Below are 18397 nucleotides of genomic sequence, written 5' to 3' on the forward strand. Positions count from 1 at the left end.
TCTTGCAAGAAGATTTAAACTCACTAGCCAGGACGAGCACCAGAATGTACAGCATTTTTGACCCTATTCTGTACTACCGAGAGGTACATAAGTTTGAAAGCGATGCGCTGAACTACGCAGTAGGACGTGGGCCGGAAAGCACTCTTCTAAAACTACTCAGTTATGGGGCCGTTATCAAACACTCTGGAGTAGGAAGAATACGATACAGACACAGACACTGTCTGCACGGGCTGGCGTGAAGCTCCACTCACATGCTATGCTGCCCATCGTGGGAGAGTGGATATCCTGAAAATCCTGCTGGAGCATGGTGGATCTGCGTCCAGGGAAGATAGTAAAGGAAGAACACCACTATATTTCGCATTCCACAGGCGGAATACAGAGATGATTCAACTTTTACTCGACGCCGGTGTGGATGTCAATCAGGAATTTCAATATTTTGGGCACCCACTCTATGATGCAGCAGAAGACGGCTATGTAGAAGCAGTAAAACTACTCGTTGCGCATCCTGAAATTGACCTCGATTATGTACCTTACAGAGTTCATAACGATCCCTTCAATTCTGCCTTGAGGAACGCGAAGAAGCCAGTTGAGGATCATGCTCGCCAAATGTTCGACTCACCTCTCTTGGTTGCAATAGAAAAAAAGCACGTCGAAGTTGTCCGGATCTTACCGGAAGCTGGTGTTGATCCTATAGGATTATGTGGTTTTGATGGTGTTCCTGTGTTGACGGTAGCCGCTGGGACTGGCAATGTGCATATTGTCAATATGCTGCTGCAGTATGGTGTGCAGATTCAGCCAACACTGATTTATACTTCGCACAATCTGTTGGTTCATGCAGCGATATGTGGACACGACGGTGTTGTGAGGCTGCTTCTGAAGGCCACCAAAATCGACCCGCAGATGAAGGCTACGAAAGATAGGTCGACGCTGTTGCACCATGCGGCGAGGAAAGGAGGGGAGAGACTGATTAATTCCTACTATCTCGAGGAGTCAATCTATACGCCATTAATCAAGAGGGCATGACAGCAATCGATATGGCAAACAAGTATGGCAATAATGAGGCAGAGTCAGCTTTGCTTGAGAATATGCAGGAGGCAACTACTTTTGCGAAGGAATACTCGTGGTTGCGTCCAGTGATATATTAGTTTGGTATATGGAGGCTAGTCTACCAGAATATTAATGCTTTGCTAGTTCTATATGTATTTTGTGCCCTTGTAGGCTATGTCTACCAAATGCCCAGTCAGCCAACGGTGCATTCTAGACTCAAACGCCTAGGCATGCGCCTCCTCGGTTTCGGTAAATCGGCCCTGCACATGGTAAGTAAAGAGAGGATGCAATCGAGGCCACGGTTCTCTTGGCTAGAAGGCTCTGCTATCAGTATATAAGCAACCTTCGCGGAAAGGGGTAAACAGTTGCAGTCGTCTTTGAGCGTTATGGTGTCGTGCTTTCCATGACCATGGACAGCCTCTTTTTGACTGTGCCGAGCAGTGATATGCATGAACATGACAGTGTGATGCCTGTAATTAGTATCATGCCAGGTAAGAGCAGATTACATGTCGTTATCATTGTGATAAAATGATACTTTCGAAATAGGCAATATTTCCTTTTTGGGAATTATAGGCATCACTCAGTCCGGTATATCTCACTCATATCACCAACCGCTCGATCCAAAAATTACGACCATTTCAGTCCATCCGCTCAAAATGAGAATTTTATTCTTTTAGTCAAAAAAAAAAAAAAGATATCTGAGATACAATGTCGCTCAGTACCCTCCCAAACGAACTCCTTCTCATAATTGCCGGCTACCTGCCACAAGAATGTGAGCTCAACGCATTAGCCAGGACGAATACCAGACTCTACGCGATTTTCGATAGCCTACTCTACCAGCGAGATGCTTCTCAATTTCGAAGCTACGCACTGCACAGGGCAATCATGGATAACTCAGAGAACACCGTGTTAAAGGCACTCCAACATGGGGCTTATATTGGTCCATTGAAGGTCGGACCAGATGGTAGGTACGAATCGCATCAGAAGCAGAAGAGAGATAAGATGTCCATGATCTGGTACGAATACTCGCCTCTGTGCGTAGCCGTGAAGTATAAAAAACTAAGCATTGTGAGAATTCTCCTGGCGCATGGCGCGCCGGTGAATGTTCGAGACGGATGCAGGCGCACACCAATTGTTATTGCATTTATATATCAGAATACGGAGATACTCAGGTTTTTACTCCAATATGGAGCAGATGTTAATTTGAGCTGCCATAATGGGTTGACCCCGCTGTTTCTGGCGGCGCAGATGGGATTGACGGAAGCGGTTAAGATTCTTCTAGAGCGCAAGGATGTTGACATTGATCCTTTATCTAATGATGAACGTCACGACGGGAGAATCGAGTCAGATGCAATCAATCCATTCAGGTCTCCCATCCGTGTGCGCAAAAGGCGGCTGTCTCCGCTGATTGAAGCGGTGAAAAGGCAACGTGTTGAGATTGTCAGACTCTTGCTGGCGGCCGGTGCTGATCCTATAGGGTTACATGATTCAGGCGATTGTCCCATATTGGTGCTCGCTGCTAAGACTGGGAATGCGACAATTGTCACGATGTTGTTGGAAAGAGGGGTCGAGGTTGATCACAGAATCAACTTTAACTACAATGCTCTTCTTGCTGCAGCAAAGGAGGGGCATGAAGGGGTTGTCAGGGCGTTGGTGAATGCCGGCGCTGATCCACTGATTAGGGATCGAGATGGAAAGACCCTTTTGAACTGGGCTGGGTTGAGGGAAGAAGTCAGCTTGATTTGTTCTTTGAAAGCGCAAGCTGACCTTCTTTATACAAACCGTTATGGCTGGCCGGCGTTGAGCGATGCATACAGACACAGCAATCGAAAAGTGATAGCATTCTTGCTTGAACACATGCGGGAAGAGACTGCTGCCATCCGCGACTTTTCGTGGCTGACTCCATTGATTTCATGAAGAATTTAATTCTAGAAGGAGGGTTCGAATACTAGCTAGATATCAATAAAATTGCTTATAATACATAATCGATAATCGGCATCTGATAACCCCACATCTCTCGGCATCCCGACAGCCGAGGCACATCACGCGATTACCCCACATGCCACGTTCTCCCCTCATCGTCCGTGGAACCATTATCCCATCCCCTGTTTCTTACCACTAACACATCATCACATCCATCAAAATGGCCGACTTTAGCGAATACGGTATTCCAACAGAAGAATGGATCGCTCTCGAAGCGACCCTCCCAGAGCCGCCAACAGACCTGGGTCTGGATGAGCTGAAAAAGGCGATGAACAGTGACCGCGAGGCTACTGCGGCCAAAGAGATGATTAACCAGGGTATGTTCCATACTATTTAATATGATAAAACTGATAAAATGTAGACTTTGTTTCCAGAGTGACAATCCGCGACCACAACATCCCCGGACGCGACGGTTACTCCATCGAGGGACGGAGTTATCGGCCATCGAATGTGCCTGAATCCCAGTCTCTGCCTGTTTATATCCACCTTCACGGTGGTGGATTCCTTTTCGGGACTCTTTCTTCCGAAGATGCAACTTGCTCTCGTATTGTGACTTCTCTAGCTGAGGAGAACTTTCCCATCGTGGTATTCAACATCAACTACCGGCACACACCCGAATACCCATTCCCAATTGCATGGAACGACACCGAAGACGCCTTCCACTGGCTTCACGACAATATCGACCAAGTCGGCGGGGACAGCGACCAAATAGTCGTTGGCGGTATCTCCGCTGGCGCACTGCTCACTGCATCCCTTGCATTAATCCAAAACCTCGGCATCGATGACTCACTAGCCAAACGGCCCAAGATCAGGGGACAGATTCTCATGATCCCGCCTCTTGTGATTGGTGACGCCTACGAAACCCAGCTGAAGCAGCTGGTTAGTCCGGAAGTATCGAGTTATCGACAGAATGAATTCGCGCCTATTCTACCCGTGGCTAGGATGCAACTCTTCTCGAAGTTGATGGGGGTGGATAAGGTCAAGATTGAGGATAATGATCGACGGGTTAACCCTGGTAATGCGACGGCTGACGAGGTCAAGGGATTGCCTCCTGCTGTGTTTGGTATTGCGGGACGTGATCCGTTGAGAGATGAGGGATTGTTTTATGGGAAGCTGCTTACGGAGAATGGGTGAGTATCTCATTTCAATTTGAGGAGATTTGATATACTGACGGCTTGTGCAGTGTTCCAACCAAGGTGAATGTTTTCAAGGGACTTCCTCATGGGTTTAGACGGTATGGAGATAAACTGTCTCCATCGAAGAAGTACGATGAGGTCATGTATCAGGGCATCAAGTGGGCATTGTCTGAGCCTGAGGCAACTGGGAAGTTTGATATTGAAGCTCATTAATGCAGCCCTGAATAGATAGACTCATTGTGTCCATGAGTCTTGTTGTATATATCGTTGTCATAGTATTACGGATTTATCAGTCTATATATTAAACTTATAGAGGCAGTTACCAAGATAAATAAGAATAGAAAACGAACCATGCCATAGAGCATTTTAAGGCCAGCCGTACAGCAGGGCACTCAATAGAACATTCCATAATATTCGAATACAAGGACGCGCTGGCATGCATAGCCACACTCATCTACATAAATACTCCACCATCTCTATCATACCCTTCATAACGATACATCGATCCAAAATGACCTCCCCCCTCCTCCGTCTCCCACCAGAACTCCTCGACACCATCATAAACCACGCCTCCACAGAAGACCTCAAATCACTCACCCTCACCAACCACCTCATCAACGAAATCGCCACAAAGAAACTATGCAGCTACTGGCACTACGAGATCGCAGCCAGACCCTCTTACCCCGACCTCCCAACCCGCCACTACCACCACATGCAGCACCTCTACCTCAATGGCAACGACGGCGCACGGTGCGACTGTCTCCCGCCGTTCGCGGAAGCGCATTGGATTGAGCGGTTTCCGAATTTGAAGGTGCTGGATATGGTTGGGACGTATGATACTACGTATACGAGGGAAGAGCGGTATGTAGAGAAGGCGGCGGCGGTGCTTCGGAAGATGAGTTTGGCGACACCTTTGGAGGGGAGGATTGTGAGGGGCTTGCAGTGTTGTATGTATGCTATTTAACCATTGGCAGTAATGGTCGCTAATATGACAGTGAACTTGAATATCTGGGGCCAATGGGAACCGGAGGAGTGGTTCCTGGGTGAGATTGGGGTTGTTTTCTGTATTGACAGTCTGCGGGAGCTCAGCATAAGCGGTGTTCATCTCCTCCCGGATGATCCTAAGATTGATAATCCGGAGAAATATCACGGACAGACGCAGCTGGAAATGTTGGATGTGAGTGGGTTGTGCATTGATACGCAGGCGCTGTGTAATATGCTCTCGTTTCCGAAAGCGTTGTTGCATGTGCGTATTTATCAGGTCAATGATGAGGGATACGAGGACATGCCGGGGGAATGTGCTACAATGGAGGGCCTTACTGCGGCTTTGGACAAGCAGAAACATTCGTTGGAGGTGCTGGAGATACAAAGGCCACTGAAGATTATCGGGAGCCCGCCGATTGAAGAGTGCACTCTAGATTTATCTGGCTTTCCTAAGTTGGAGGAGTATATTGGACCCTATCGAGATTCATCCGGAATATCCAAATAGGATGCCTATACTGCTTACAATCAAACCCACTGATAACTCAACACCGGCACCTCAAACGCCTCCGCCGTACAAGTCGCATTAAAAAACTCATCATGCACACAATCTAGCCCAAACTCCACACTCCCCCCATACGTGATACTACTCCCATTCTCACACTTCAATGCATGTCCACTCCCCAACGTATACTCCAACCTCCCCACGGAACTGGCTTCGTTCGAGCTCCCATAAAACGCTACAATCCTGCCTAGACTTCGATCCGCATACCCGCAGTTACTCTCCCCATGCCCGATATCGTGAATCCGATATCCGATGTACTCATCGTGGCAGGTGAGGCCGTCGTCAAATTCGATGTCAAGGGTTTGTGGCGGTCCGTACCCCCACGGTTCGTAGTTTGGCATTCCGGTGTAGCAGACGTTGGCCATGGTGCCGTTGCAGGTGGCGGGGTTGGGTTCGCACCAGGCGCGGCCGCAGAGACAGCCTTTTGCGGCAATGTCGGCTTCGTTGTGGATGCAGTCGAGGCTATGGGAGCTGTTGAACCAGTGGAAGTTGTTGACGCGCCAGGTGGGGATGGGACAGCCAGAGGGGGGAGTTATAGAGCGGGGATGGAGGGTGAGGGAAGTAGTGGAGATGGAGAGGGCGAGGAGGAGGGTGTAGAGTGCCATTGTATTATGATTATGGTTATATTCGGAATATTGATGAGATGGTCGATGGTAATTGAAGAAATCGATGGTTATATAGACATTTTACAGGCTGGATAAGTCTAATGCAGTAAGCTCGTAAAGTATACAAAACCCATCCAATCACCATACAGGGCGTGAGACATTCTAAATCCCATCCAGTCAAAGCTGCAGAATAGCCTTGGCATGCAGCTGATATCCACTTATCCACAGAAAAAGAGCCGATAAACATGATCAATAACATTCTCATTATCAACATCAATATACAAACATAGAATCATCTACCCCATATTCCTAATACGGCTATCTCGGCTGAAACATCATCTGCAATGGAGGCAGCGTAGTCGTAAACGTATCCAGCGCACCCTTGTCGAACGCATCTCCGGTCTCACCAGGCGCAAAAGTAATATTGTATTTCTGGGCCAATGTTGAGATGGAAATACGAAGACTCATCATGGCCAGATTCTTGCCGGGACAGACATATGGTCCTAAAGATGTTAGATAATGCACCTGCCATAGTATTTATAGATGAAACTCACCCAGTAAAAACGGCAAAAACGGAGCTCCCTCAGTCCCCAATTCCTGTTTTCGCTCATCCCAGCGCTCCGGGATGAATTGCTTTGACTGTTTATAGTATCGTTCGTCGGTCTGGATGCACTGCACTGGCACAAAGACATTCACGTCCCCGGGGATGTAGACTTCATCGACCTGGATGCCCTGGGGAGGAGTCACGCGATAGCCACCCGTCATGACGGCGGGTCGGAGACGGAGTGTCTCATTGATGATGTCGTCGATGAAGGAGATGTCTTTGATCTTTTTGTAATCCCAGTCATCAGGGCCACCGGGCATGGCTTCGTCGAGCAGATGTTGGAGTTTTGTGAGGACAGCTGGGTATTTGGCGAGATAGAAGAGCACGTTGGCGAGGGTCGTTGCGGTTGTTTCACTATCAAGTCAGATTATATAGGATATAGCAGATGATGGTCCATACCTTCCAGCGACAATGACAACTCGCGAATCTTCATGCAGACAATCTTCCGTCGGAGCAGCAGAAACATCTTTCTCTACGAATGCCTTCAATAACCACGAGACAACATCTTGAGGATATTCCTCCGAGTCCCACCGCTATACAATTAGAACATCTCTTCAAATACCTGGAAGGGAAACGTACCTCCTTCTTACTCTCAATCTCATCCGCACACCATTTAAAGAAGCCCGAATACCCCGCCGTTGCACCAGGAATGCAGCCCAGCACATTCAGCAGCCACGGAACATGGCCCAAAACACCCAAAACAGCCATATGGTCATGCACACCTTTGATCGCCGGATGTTCAATTCCAGTTGTGAGATTGTTAAAGTCCTTTCCGAAGCCCACGTCGCCCATAATGTCGAAGCTCAGGAACATCGACCAGGGAGTTGCATCGAGGGGTTTGTCGATGTTCGATTCGATGTGTGAAACGAGCAGGTCGGCCTTGGTTTTAATTCGTGGTTCGTATGTTCCCAGCGCTATTTCTGTTATTCTTTATTCTGTCTCAGTATGGATGGAGACCCACCCTTAATGCTGAATCCCCGATCCCACGCCTTCCGTCGCCGTCTGTGATCGTCGAAGTCGCGCGTATGATGGACAGAGCATTTCTTCGGGTCCGGCGATGCCTGCGCATAATAAGTCGATTTGAGGCAGTCGGATTGAGGGCCAAACAGCAGAGGGACGGCGGATTTGCGGACGATGCAGATTTCGCGGGGGCCTATTCAGTTAACATTATCATTGTATTATAGTAAGAGAGCTTACCAGTCCGGATAAAGTCGCCATATTGGCTGTGCAGTTTGTCTATCTCGACATTGTACTGCACATTCTTCCCTGCCAGCCACGCATCGTAAAAGCGGGTGAGTTTGGACGCAACAGGGCCTGGAAAGCGATGCAGACGATGGAAAAATAATCGATAAAGACTGAGACTGAAGATGAAGCCGGTGTTGAATGAAAGTGCAATTAAACCGACTCTTGCGATAATCTGCAGCACAGAAAACTCAGTGACGGTAAAGAATGCGAAAGCAGCAGCAATGACGGCAGTCGCATATAGCCCCAACAACTTGTAGAGATATTCTTCCACGATAAACAGCGACGGACGAAACAAAGTCACATGAAGCGAAAGCCCAAAAACAGCTGCATACCCTGCCAGCATCCACGGCGAGGCTTGCAGTGCCTCTGTCAGTCCGACCGACGCAATCGAGGCCATTTTTGCGACCTGCAGACGCAACGCAGCGAGCCAGACTGTTATAAGAAGTCCGGGGGTTGTCCGGGAGGGGTAAACGTTTTTAATGTTAATTCTCCTGTCAACCATCGGTTATTCCATCTGATTGCCCTGTCCGTCATTGGCGAGGCGATCGCTAACGCATCAAGCATCGTGCTATCCACAGCCCAAACAGGCGATCCCGGCGGCGCCCCATAATCCGCGCTCTCCGAATGCCCTAAACATTCACGGGCTGCCGGAAGGATTGCGCTATTTTGTCTCCTGCACGACTTGGTCTCCGCCGTTCACCCAGCTGCAAACCAATGGTCAGGTCGTGCTGCAGGCGATGGAACTAACCATGTATATTCCTTTTTCCAGTTGCAGGGAGGATTCGGTCGCTCGAGCCGTCCGACCAGGGTGGAAGGCGATCTTCGCGACAAATTTTGACGTTTCCAGGGCTAAAATATGGCCAACGTTGAGGGTTTTAAGGGATGATCCTGCGCCGATTAATGAAGGGGTTGTGCAGTGTTTCCTGCTCATTACACCATGGATATTTGAAGGCATCCCAAGATGGCAATTGAGAACCTGCAGCCGCTGACTTATGCCGTTATCTCGATTGCCTTTGCCGTTGGGTCGTCGTCGATATTCCTGCGTCTTTATTGTCGATGGCGGTTGGGGACGCTGGGATGGGATGATGTCGTGGCTGTTTTTCTCCTGGTGAGTCTGCGATCGGATTAATGAATTTTATTAACATATTCAGGCCGTGAATACATTCCAGCAGACGATCTTATACGTCTTTCTTGACTATGGCTGTGGATTGTAAGTGGTTGGGTTTGTATGCGATCGTCGCTAACTGGCATTCAGACACAAGGAATTATTATCAACAAGCCAATTGACTGGCATGACCAAGGTAAGTACAACATATTTATACTGAGATAAGTACTAACAATACAGTGGCTCTTCATCGAAGAAGTCTTCTACATGTTCGTCCACTGGACCATCAAGCAGGCCTTTCTCTTCTTCTACCTCCGTCTCTCTCCCGATCAACGCTTCCGCCGCGTTGTCTACGCCACCATGCTGCTCAACACGCTCTTCACCATCGCCAACTGGCTCATCGCCTTCCTCCAATGCAAGCCCTTCAAAGCAGCCATCTACAAATCCTCATACCCAAACGCAAAATGCATCGATCCTTACGTCCTCAACATGCTCCCGACCGGACTGGTACCTCCCCATCGTACTCAACACACTCTATAGTACGGAATGCTGACAAGATAGAACATCATAACCGACCTCATCATCCTCACTCTCCCCATCCCCACCGTCCTCGCCCTCCAAATGAGCGCAAAACGCAAAGCAGCCGTGCTAGGCGTCATCTGCTTCGGCGCCACAGCCGTGATAACCGCCTTCTGCCGCTTCGAAGTCCAGCGCCAACTCATCACAGACCCCGACACGCCCTACGTCCTTGGGCGTATGATTATCGTCGCGGCGATTGAAATCGAAGTCGCCGTGGTCGCTGTCAATTTGCCCGCTATGCGATCGCTCTTTACGAAACTTGTGGGTAGCAGTGGTGGTGACGAGGTGTATCCGAGTAGCCATGAGTTGCCGTCGGGAAATAAGAGGTCTTCGAGGCAGAAGAATGGGGCGTTTCGATTGAGTCAGAGAGGAGGGGGTGTCACTGGGGCGACGTTGACGGAGTCCGAGGAGGAGTTGATCAGGAGGGAGGGAGGGAGTAGTATTAAGATCACGACGGATGTGGATGTGTCGTCGTTGAGGACGAGGGAGGGGCCATCTAGGGGAAATGAAAGTGGTTTATGAACACAGATGATGCTAAATTTGTACATACTAGAATAACAAAATATAATGAATTCTATCTGATCGTCCTTTAATTTCGATATCTCACAATCCCGCCTTTGCTGCTGATATATATCTCCATGACCAGGATTGCGATCACCTATGTAATAAGATACTTATTCCATAATAATCAATCATCGTGAGCGTAAATCAAAATAAAATATTCAGCAGCCTTAAATACAACTGGCCAATCATTGCTCAGCGATTTGCTACCCCGCATCCCATCAGCTGTTATCAATGCACAGCCCCGTCGGACAAGACGAAATGTTAAAGAGACTTCAACCTGTTCCTGAAACTTTGCCCTTTTATGATTAAGCCGGTAATGAGCTTCGGGTTTGGTGTAGGCGACTTTCTGACCGGCATACAGCTGGTGTGCAAATTGCAGGGGCGATTCCGTGATGCGCCTGCCCAGGAATGCCTGGTGCGGGCAAGACGATTCTCACAGCAGTGATGGTCGAGCACTTGCTGGATACTGTTGCTCATGACCCGCAGTGCGGTGCGGTATATTGACTACATCTAGAATCCCTCAAAGGAGCACACTCCGCCCGCGCTATTCTCAATACACTCTAAGGTCTGCATAAGACCTCAGACCCCTACATAGCGCATACGATATGGTCATGGATCGTAATAACTCGCAAGTGGAATCCTCAAGAGGACTCGCATGGGTGGCGTGTGCCGAAGCGTGACGAACCGTGGATGACCTGCAGCATGTGCTTTCCGTTGAACCCACATAAAGAAGTGTATTATGTCCTTAAAAACAAGGAAATCGCATTTCCTCTACTTGAAGTGATCTTCCTTGATCATGTCTGCGGCCTTTTCAGCTACCGCATACACCGTTGCCATGATGTTGCCCGAAATTTGCGTTGGAAACACACTTGCATCCACCACTCTCAACCCGCTCACCCCCTTCACCCGCAGCCGCTCATCCACGACATGACCCATTGCACAGGTTCCCAGCATGTGATTGAATACTGTTGTATGGCTTCTGACAAATTCACGGCCCTGTCTCCGATCCCGAAGGTTGATCTCGGGGGGTGGATCGACTCGTCCAGCGACCTTGTCGGCGACTCGCGAGGAACGGAAGACGCGATCTGCAAAGTCTAGGCCGCCAGCAAGAACGTCGGCATCCATGGGATGGGAGAGCAAGCCGAGATCGATCTGAGGGACAGCAAATGCGTCCGCAGAGGTGATGTGCGAACTGCCCCGAGAAAGCGGGGTGGCTAAACTCAGGAGAAAAGCGTAGCAGGCGTTTCGACCCGGTGGGGGGCCGGCCATCAGCCTGCGCTGGTCGGCATGTCCAGCTGACACGTCGAAATTGGCCGGACAGCCGACAACCTGCACTGCTCCGTATTTGGGATTCCGGAGTCGTGCAGCAAGGTCCTGTTTCTCCTCGATGGGGTAAACCTCCTCGTCGTCCATCTGGGACACCATGCTGTTGAGTTCCTCGGTCGAGACGAGACTGGCATATGGCAAGAAGCCTGCCAGCCCCATGGCCCCATTCAACGAATCACTACCGCCGTCGGTGCCTAGCAGCTGCTGCTTAGCGGCGAGAGCGGTTGACTCGTTGAACAGAGAATCCAAGGAGATCTGACCCTCTGCCAATTCATAGGTGATGGACGTCATGGGGTGTTCGCGCAAGTTGTTCCCGATCTCTGGTCGCCGGAGAACACATTCAACGCCCGCTGCGCCGAGTATTTGCGGATCACCGATGCCCGAGAGCTCCAAAAGGCGTGGGCTTTGGATTGTTCCCGCGCAAAGGATGAGTTCCTGCCTCGCATGGACCGAGTGGGTGGCACCATCGTAAGAGAATTCTACCCCACGCGCAGTCAGCGAGTCGCTCTGCTCGAGTAGAACCTTGCACACTGTAGCATCCGTCAACACCTGGAGGTTCGGACGGCCGATGATAGGAGCCAAATACCCCGTCGCGGCATAACTTCGACTCCCTCCCCCCTTGCGAGTGTCAATCACAGAGAGGGATCCATAAATGCCTAGATGATCACCATCCCAAGGATCCTTGGAGGCTTCCACCCCGGAAAGCTCGCTCAACGCCGCAATGATCGAGTCTTCAACGGGCACTCTCCAGGGCGCGAACGAGGTCTGAATCGGCCCAGAGCTCCCATGCGACCGAGGATTGTTGGCGAAAAAGTCCGGTTTGTTCTCAACCGCGGGCCCGGCCTTCCCATGGAGACTCTCGCTTTTATGGTAATACGGCCGGAGCTCAGACCAATTCCATCCTTTGTTTCCGAGCTGTTCCCAGAAATCGATATCCTGGGCTGCTGGTCTGCAGTAGGCGAGATAATTGATGCCACTGGATCCGCCGAGCAGTTTTCCCCGGGCAATATGATGGACCGTATTATTTGTTCCTGCCTGGAGGATTCAATCAGCTACCCACGAAAAATAATAGAGAATCAAGCAGAACACACCTGAGGCGTCGATTCGTAAACCCAGTCATATTCAGGATTATGAAGCAAATTGCCCATCCCCGCCGGACTCTCCACATTCTCATCTCCCAACCTCGATTTTCCCGCTTCAAGCACGCCCACGGTGATCGTGGGATCTTCGGACAAGCGCGCAGCTAGGACCAGCCCAGCTGTTCCACCGCCGACGATGACGTAGTCGAAATCTTTGAACGTTGACAGCGCGGGAATTGGGATGGCCATGGTGTCAGAATATTGCGGCTTCGCAGGCTCGATGCGCAAACAAAAGAGGAGATGAAGGAGGGACTGCTGATCATTTATCACTCATGGTGGCCATCCCACATCCAGCTGAGAGGTTCAATCTTTCATAGCGTGAATACATGGAAACATTCAGGTAAACAGTCGGGTATTATGGTTTTGGCGGGGGGTGTATTACGGTACAATACGGGTAATTTCGTAATGAATATGATGCAATCCGTTTGGTCTTGAGTCCAATGCGATATTCACTCACTATGCCCGACCAACACGCATGAGAATCGACTTTGTTTCCAAAAAGTTATCCAAGCTATGCATGTACCCCTCCCTGCCCACACCACTCGTTTTGTACCCGCCAAACGGCATATCCATCGCCATGGTAGGGCTAGTACAGTTGATCGCCACAGTTCCCGCCTCGAGAAGCTTCGATACCCGCATGGCTCGGTCAATATCCTTGGTGAAGACGGATGCGTAAAGTCCAAACTCGGACTGGTTGGCCCGATCGACGGCCTCGGATTCGGTCTTGAAGCGGTTGATCGTCACGATCGGTCCGAAGACTTCTTCTCGCATGAGTTGGGAGGTTTCGGCCACGTCTTCAATGATGGTTGGCTCGACGAATAGGCCTGGCCCGGAGCCACCGCCCATGGTGAGTGTGCCGTCTTGTCGGCCGATGTCAATGTAGGCCTTGATTCGGTCTTGTTGCTGCTCGTCGATTTGAGGCCCTCGAGAGACGGTGGGGTCGAGAGGATTCCCCGCATTCGAAGACGAAAAGGCTTTCTTGAACAATGGGATGAACGTATCCGAGACAGATTCCTCAATGTAAATTCGCGAGTTGGTGATACAGCTCTGTCCACTTAGAAAGGTCAGGCTCATTGCGGTTTGCTCCGCGGCTGCCTGGATATCTGCATCATGGAAGATCAGTGAAGGCGACTTTCCACCCAGTTCCAAGTGCACATGCTTCATATTCGAAGCAGCAGCAGCAGTCTGGATCTTCTGGCCAGTTTGGGGTGACCCGGTAAAGCTGAGACAGCGAACTTGCATATGAGCAGCCAGAGAGGAACCGGCGGGTGATCCGTAGCCAGAGATCATGTTCAACACGCCCGGTGGGAATCCTGCTTTCCCAACAAGCGTTGCTAGATGTGTTGCCTTTTTCATGTCAGACAGGTTGACAGGGGAAGATAAGAAGAACGCGACTTACTGCCAGCGGCGACTTCTCGCTACTCTTATGGACGACTGTATTTCCAGCCGCCAGCGCAGGAGCAACTTTGTAAGCAAAAAGCAGAATCGGCAGATTCCATGGCGTTATACAAGCCGCCACACCATATGGCTCTTTCACAGAAAGATTCAAATGATCCTTGGTATGAAGACTCGTAGTCCCCTGGGCATTCCACCCCGCCTCAGAAAAGTGGCGGAAGAAGTCCGCCGCGACAAAACTCTCGAAGAACTGGCTCACGGGCTTTCCACTAGACAGGGCTTCGATCCGGGCCAGAGTCTCGTGGGATTCCAGAATGAGGTCGGCGAATTTGCGAAGATAGGCTCCTCGCTCTGCGGGGCCGAGGTCTCTCCAGGCTGGGAATGCGGCTTTTGCTGCTGCGACGGCATCGTCTACATCTTGCTCGCTTGCTTCGTGCACTGGGGGGGGGGGGGTGAGGTTAGTAATACAGGTGCTCGATTTGTGAGAGATGGACGCACCTTGGGCGATGAACTCGCCGGACGCGGGGTTGTTGACCTTGAACTGCTTGTTGTCTCTGGACGGTCGAAACTAGATCGATATCAGCGATTGCACGGACGAGGAGGGAAAAGGGATTTACCTCGCCATTGATAAATAAGCGGGTTTCAAAGGAGTCGTTGGCTGCCATTGTGCTCGGTCGACAAGTATTGACTTTGATAACGCTGCATCTGATGCTCAAAATGTTCAGTCCTACTATGCTATTATGATGTGTGCGGAGTGAACGGCACAGAGTACAACAGCTGAACTGCTCCGCTCCTGTGGAGATAAATCTCTGATTGATTTCACAGCCCAACCAGGCAAGTATCTGCCCACATATAAGAGGACATTTACCACTATTGTAATATACTGAATTACAGTGTTACGGTAGGTACTGATCTTACAATCTCCACAGTGGGTCCTTGTAAGATACAATCGTCGATCAATCAAATCCCAAAGTTTCGCAAAGGTAAGACAAAAAGAGCTTGGCCAGTTGTTGTGGTTTTCTACATACGAATGTCGGTGAGGTTCGATTGGCATGAATAATGGTGGATCCAGGGCACCCCATAATGTAGAGATCCGGATGCATTTCCCATAACCCCCACCTAACCACATTCATCACATACGCCTATGCTCAGACGACTTGATGAGACCAGCTGATTACGATCGTTTCTCAAAATATGCCCGCGAGCGAGTACACTCCAAACCGGCCCCCTCGACGAATCCCAGCGCACTCGGCTTCTGTACCAAAACGGTCACTTCCTCATGGCCAAACTCCATCGTCACAATCCGAGCAATCAGAGTAGCAAGTGCCTCCACACTGCCAAAGGAGGTGGCTTCAACGCGCTAGAGGACAGTCAATAACTGCAAGTCACTGAATTTGGATGCCCTGTGAGGAGTCAACCTACCTCTGCTACCACCCGAGTCATCTCTTGGTAGTTGTCTATAAACTTGGTACTCCACTCCTGCAGGCCAGGTCCTTGGAATCGCAAAGTAGTGAAGACGGCCTGTTTTTCGAGTCTCTCGTGAGGATTGATGCCGAGGATGCAGTAGCTTCGGATTTGAACAATTCTGAATTCCTCTACCAAGACCACCAGCCGGCGCTGGCTCTGCTCCTTGGCCTCGCTTTCAAGATGGCCCAGTTCCGTGACACAGCGGTACTGAAGACCCCCGTCGGCACGGAGGATGGCCTTGGGGAAAGCAAGTCGGATTTGGAATCGGCCAAAATCTTTCTCGACGGCAGGTGGAGAGGCATTGCTTGTAATACCTGCTGCACGTAGCTATTCACGATGAGATGAAATATCGAGAAACCGGGGAGAAGGAAGATAACTCACGGCAGTTTCATCCAGCTGTTGCAGACAGCAATTGGCGATGATTCCCGCAGTCAATCGGACATCTTCGCCCATGGCTCCACGTAGAACATCTTCGAGTCGAACCCCATCAAGGTTGACGACTCTTTCTCCATTTGATATCAAAGCACCGGCGTCCGTTTCTTTGCCCAGACGACCGAGGTCTTTGGCAAACGAGCGATACAGCTTTCCATAGTCGATGGTCAGACCGACATCGTCCGTTTCTGCTGATGCTTCAGACGAGGCGTAGGATAGCTTGAGGGTGGCTGTACAGCTTTGCGGATATGCAGAACGATGCCATGGGTCTGGCGCTGCCGGTAAGGAGAGTTGGATGTTGCGGAGTTGGATGGTGTCCACAATTGGGGGGCGGGGGTTGGTGTTGATCCCAGATGTGTTTGTAGACATTTTACTGGCAAAGACTTTGGTTTCTTGTCTAGCTATCAGTGATATCCGTGATGGTCAATCGCTGCTTACCTGAGGAGAAAAAGAAACAATTGTAGATGTGGGGTCAGTGGAGGAGCCAATCACAATGCACACCCACAGCGTCAACCAGAATACTTCAATCCGTTCCGAACGCTGGATGTCTTCGTGTGCTACACCTCTCGTCATAGCCATCCGTTGAAATGCAGATCCTCAATTCTGAGTCAGAAGATCCCACCAGCTACGAGACGGCGTGTCTGGATGGTGTTTTCAATCTCCGACGTCCTCCCCATCGCCCATCAGCCGTGATCCAAGTCACCAGCACGGACGACATTCTTGAAGGCGTTCGACTGGCCCACGAGCGAAAATGCCAGATTGCAGTCCGCTCTGGGGGTCACTCCATGGCGGTTTGGAGTCTCCACGATGGTTCCATTCTTCTGGATCTAGGCAAGTGGAAAGAGCTGGCCGTGGACCCAGAGAAGAGGATTGCAACAGCCACGCCCAGTATTACAAGCGAGGAGTTGAATGATGCGGCAATGAAGCATGGATTCGTATTTCCTGGAGGCCATTGTCCGGATGTTGGTCTGGGAGGATTCATGTTGCAGGGTGGAATGGGATTGAATGCAAGGGTATGCACGGTACCATCTACCCTCTTCACTATTCATCATCCTGATCATCTTTCAGAATTGGGGCTGGGCATGCGAAAGCCTCGAGGCTGTCGAGGTCATCACCGCGCAGGGTGAGCTGTTGCTTTGCAATGCCCAGCAGAATGAGGATCTCTACTGGGCTGCAAGAGGGGGAGGGCCTGGTAAGCAGTTTCTACTCTCCTTGCCTTGGACAGGACTTCTCTGGCATGATTGATCTAACACGGATAGCATTCCCCGGTATTGTCACCAAATTCCATTTACAGTTGAGGTCGGCTCCAGCAGAGGGTATTCGATCGTCAGGCTACATCTACCCTCGCTCCCTATATCGCACAGCATTCGAATGGGTCTTGTCTCTGATCCGCGAATCCGACCACAACACCGAGGTGGTCATGGTAGCTCATTATCCCGGGAACAGCAATTCACCCGAGAGCCTCCGTTTCCTGGTCTACTTTGTGTCCATGGAAGCCACCATCGCCCGAGCGCAAACAATCCTGCAACAAGTCCAGGACACCAGACCAGCCGGCGCCATCACGGAATGGGTCTGCCAGGAAGACAGCCTGGGCAATCTCTACGGCAACCAGCGAAAGGCCAACCCCCATTCGCACTATTACTACACGGACAACGTGTTTCTGGATGATGATGTCAATGTTGTCGCCACGCTGGAAGAGGCCTTTATGGCCCTCCCTCCGGGGAAATCGTCGGCTTTCTGGTATCCCATGTATCCGCATAGCAGACGGACGCTCCCGGACATGGCATTTGGGATGCAGTCAGACCATCACTTCTGCATATATTCCATCTGCGAAGCTGAAAGTGAGGCGCCACGGTACAGGGCCTGGGTGGATGAGGTGATGGCCAGAGTCAGGCTGCATTCGGTGGGCGCTTACATCGGGGAGTCCGATTGCTCGATGGCCGCCAGCTGGTACTATGGAGAAGAGAGGGCAAATCGACTCGCGGCGATCTGTCAGAAATGGGATGCAGGGCAGCTTTTGGCAGGCCCACAGTCGCCGATAGTCCAGAGTCATTAATTCAAGATACGAAGCTCCGCTGAACGGAAAATATATCCATTTGATTATTACTGGCAGTACTAAAATTGACTTGCGGTGATTGGTCAGAAATCAGACACAGGGCAGCTTTCACAGGCCCACAGCTGCCGATCATACAGAGTAATTAAACAAGACACCAAGCTCCACTGG

At 50.4% G+C, this 18397-nt stretch overlaps 10 protein-coding genes across 10 annotated transcripts; 5 read left to right on the top strand and 5 right to left on the bottom strand.

Moving 5' to 3' along the window:
- Positions 1 to 255: 255 nt before the first annotated feature.
- On the top strand, positions 256 to 2715 carry ASPWEDRAFT_95565 (ankyrin repeat domain-containing protein; the record flags this gene model as incomplete). The annotated part of the gene is made up of 2 exons (XM_040839607.1): positions 256 to 408; positions 2392 to 2715. Coding segments are annotated over 2 exons (477 nt in total), but the record flags the coding sequence as incomplete, so codon positions are not given.
- A 439-nt stretch (positions 2716 to 3154) lies between these two features.
- On the top strand, positions 3155 to 4553 carry ASPWEDRAFT_43533 (alpha/beta hydrolase). The gene is made up of 3 exons (XM_040836046.1): positions 3155 to 3347; positions 3392 to 4160; positions 4214 to 4553. Exons 1-3 carry the CDS (start codon positions 3191 to 3193, stop codon positions 4377 to 4379), a joined length of 1092 nt encoding a protein of 363 aa, XP_040687151.1. The 5' UTR covers positions 3155 to 3190; the 3' UTR covers positions 4380 to 4553.
- A 492-nt stretch (positions 4554 to 5045) lies between these two features.
- ASPWEDRAFT_43534 (uncharacterized protein) lies at positions 5046 to 5779 on the top strand. Its single transcript, XM_040836047.1, has one exon. The coding sequence runs from the start codon at positions 5155 to 5157 to the stop codon at positions 5653 to 5655; it is 501 nt and encodes a 166-aa protein (XP_040687152.1). The 5' UTR covers positions 5046 to 5154; the 3' UTR covers positions 5656 to 5779.
- ASPWEDRAFT_43536 (uncharacterized protein) lies at positions 5598 to 6367 on the bottom strand. Its single transcript, XM_040836048.1, has one exon. It carries the CDS (start codon positions 6315 to 6317, stop codon positions 5676 to 5678), a length of 642 nt encoding a protein of 213 aa, XP_040687153.1. The 5' UTR covers positions 6318 to 6367; the 3' UTR covers positions 5598 to 5675.
- Positions 6368 to 6610: 243 nt separating this feature from the next.
- ASPWEDRAFT_160274 (cytochrome P450) lies at positions 6611 to 8535 on the bottom strand. Its single transcript, XM_040829786.1, has 6 exons — positions 8119 to 8535; positions 7883 to 8074; positions 7501 to 7835; positions 7321 to 7454; positions 6872 to 7275; positions 6611 to 6820 (listed from the first exon to the last, which is right to left on the bottom strand). The coding sequence occupies exons 1-6, from the start codon at positions 8507 to 8509 to the stop codon at positions 6636 to 6638; spliced, it is 1641 nt and encodes a 546-aa protein (XP_040687154.1). The 5' UTR covers positions 8510 to 8535; the 3' UTR covers positions 6611 to 6635.
- Positions 8536 to 9127: 592 nt separating this feature from the next.
- On the top strand, positions 9128 to 10372 carry ASPWEDRAFT_174882 (uncharacterized protein; the record flags this gene model as incomplete). Its single annotated transcript, XM_040831286.1, has 5 exons — positions 9128 to 9274; positions 9318 to 9376; positions 9422 to 9467; positions 9512 to 9778; positions 9833 to 10372. The coding sequence occupies 5 exons, from the start codon at positions 9128 to 9130 to the stop codon at positions 10370 to 10372; spliced, it is 1059 nt and encodes a 352-aa protein (XP_040687155.1).
- Positions 10373 to 11185: 813 nt separating this feature from the next.
- ASPWEDRAFT_115539 (GMC family oxidoreductase) lies at positions 11186 to 13068 on the bottom strand (the record flags this gene model as incomplete). The annotated part of the gene is made up of 2 exons (XM_040828589.1): positions 11186 to 12775; positions 12832 to 13068. 2 exons carry the CDS (start codon positions 13066 to 13068, stop codon positions 11186 to 11188), a joined length of 1827 nt encoding a protein of 608 aa, XP_040687156.1.
- A 267-nt stretch (positions 13069 to 13335) lies between these two features.
- Positions 13336 to 14939, bottom strand: ASPWEDRAFT_174884 (aldehyde dehydrogenase family protein; the record flags this gene model as incomplete). Its single annotated transcript, XM_040831287.1, has 4 exons — positions 13336 to 14226; positions 14279 to 14712; positions 14773 to 14842; positions 14892 to 14939. 4 exons carry the CDS (start codon positions 14937 to 14939, stop codon positions 13336 to 13338), a joined length of 1443 nt encoding a protein of 480 aa, XP_040687157.1.
- A 509-nt stretch (positions 14940 to 15448) lies between these two features.
- ASPWEDRAFT_114673 (dihydroneopterin aldolase) lies at positions 15449 to 16542 on the bottom strand (the record flags this gene model as incomplete). Its single annotated transcript, XM_040828512.1, has 3 exons — positions 15449 to 15634; positions 15697 to 16055; positions 16077 to 16542. The coding sequence occupies 3 exons, from the start codon at positions 16540 to 16542 to the stop codon at positions 15449 to 15451; spliced, it is 1011 nt and encodes a 336-aa protein (XP_040687158.1).
- A 218-nt stretch (positions 16543 to 16760) lies between these two features.
- ASPWEDRAFT_174886 (FAD-binding oxidoreductase) lies at positions 16761 to 18229 on the top strand (the record flags this gene model as incomplete). The annotated part of the gene is made up of 3 exons (XM_040831288.1): positions 16761 to 17186; positions 17242 to 17365; positions 17433 to 18229. 3 exons carry the CDS (start codon positions 16761 to 16763, stop codon positions 18227 to 18229), a joined length of 1347 nt encoding a protein of 448 aa, XP_040687159.1.
- Positions 18230 to 18397: the final 168 nt, after the last annotated feature.

Source organism: Aspergillus wentii (assembly GCF_001890725.1).
Source record: "Aspergillus wentii DTO 134E9 unplaced genomic scaffold ASPWEscaffold_6, whole genome shotgun sequence".
NCBI lineage: Eukaryota > Fungi > Ascomycota > Eurotiomycetes > Eurotiales > Aspergillaceae > Aspergillus > Aspergillus wentii.

Excerpts from the sequence above, each read along its gene's own strand:
- ASPWEDRAFT_43533 (XM_040836046.1), top strand. The coding sequence starts at position 3,191 with ATGGCCGACTTTAGCGAATACGGTATTCCAACAGAAGAATGGATCGCT. Across the intron at positions 3,348-3,391 it reads CAAAGAGATGATTAACCAGG|ACTTTGTTTCCAGAGTGACA; the intron begins GTATGTTCCATA and ends GATAAAATGTAG. Across the intron at positions 4,161-4,213 it reads AAGCTGCTTACGGAGAATGG|TGTTCCAACCAAGGTGAATG; the intron begins GTGAGTATCTCA and ends CGGCTTGTGCAG.
- ASPWEDRAFT_43534 (XM_040836047.1), top strand. The coding sequence starts at position 5,155 with ATGACAGTGAACTTGAATATCTGGGGCCAATGGGAACCGGAGGAGTGG.
- ASPWEDRAFT_43536 (XM_040836048.1), bottom strand. The coding sequence starts at position 6,317 with ATGGCACTCTACACCCTCCTCCTCGCCCTCTCCATCTCCACTACTTCC.
- ASPWEDRAFT_160274 (XM_040829786.1), bottom strand. The coding sequence starts at position 8,509 with ATGCTGGCAGGGTATGCAGCTGTTTTTGGGCTTTCGCTTCATGTGACT. Across the intron at positions 8,075-8,118 it reads TGGCGACTTTATCCGGACTG|GCCCCCGCGAAATCTGCATC; the intron begins GTAAGCTCTCTT and ends TTAACTGAATAG. Across the intron at positions 7,276-7,320 it reads GTTGTCATTGTCGCTGGAAG|TGAAACAACCGCAACGACCC; the intron begins GTATGGACCATC and ends CTGACTTGATAG.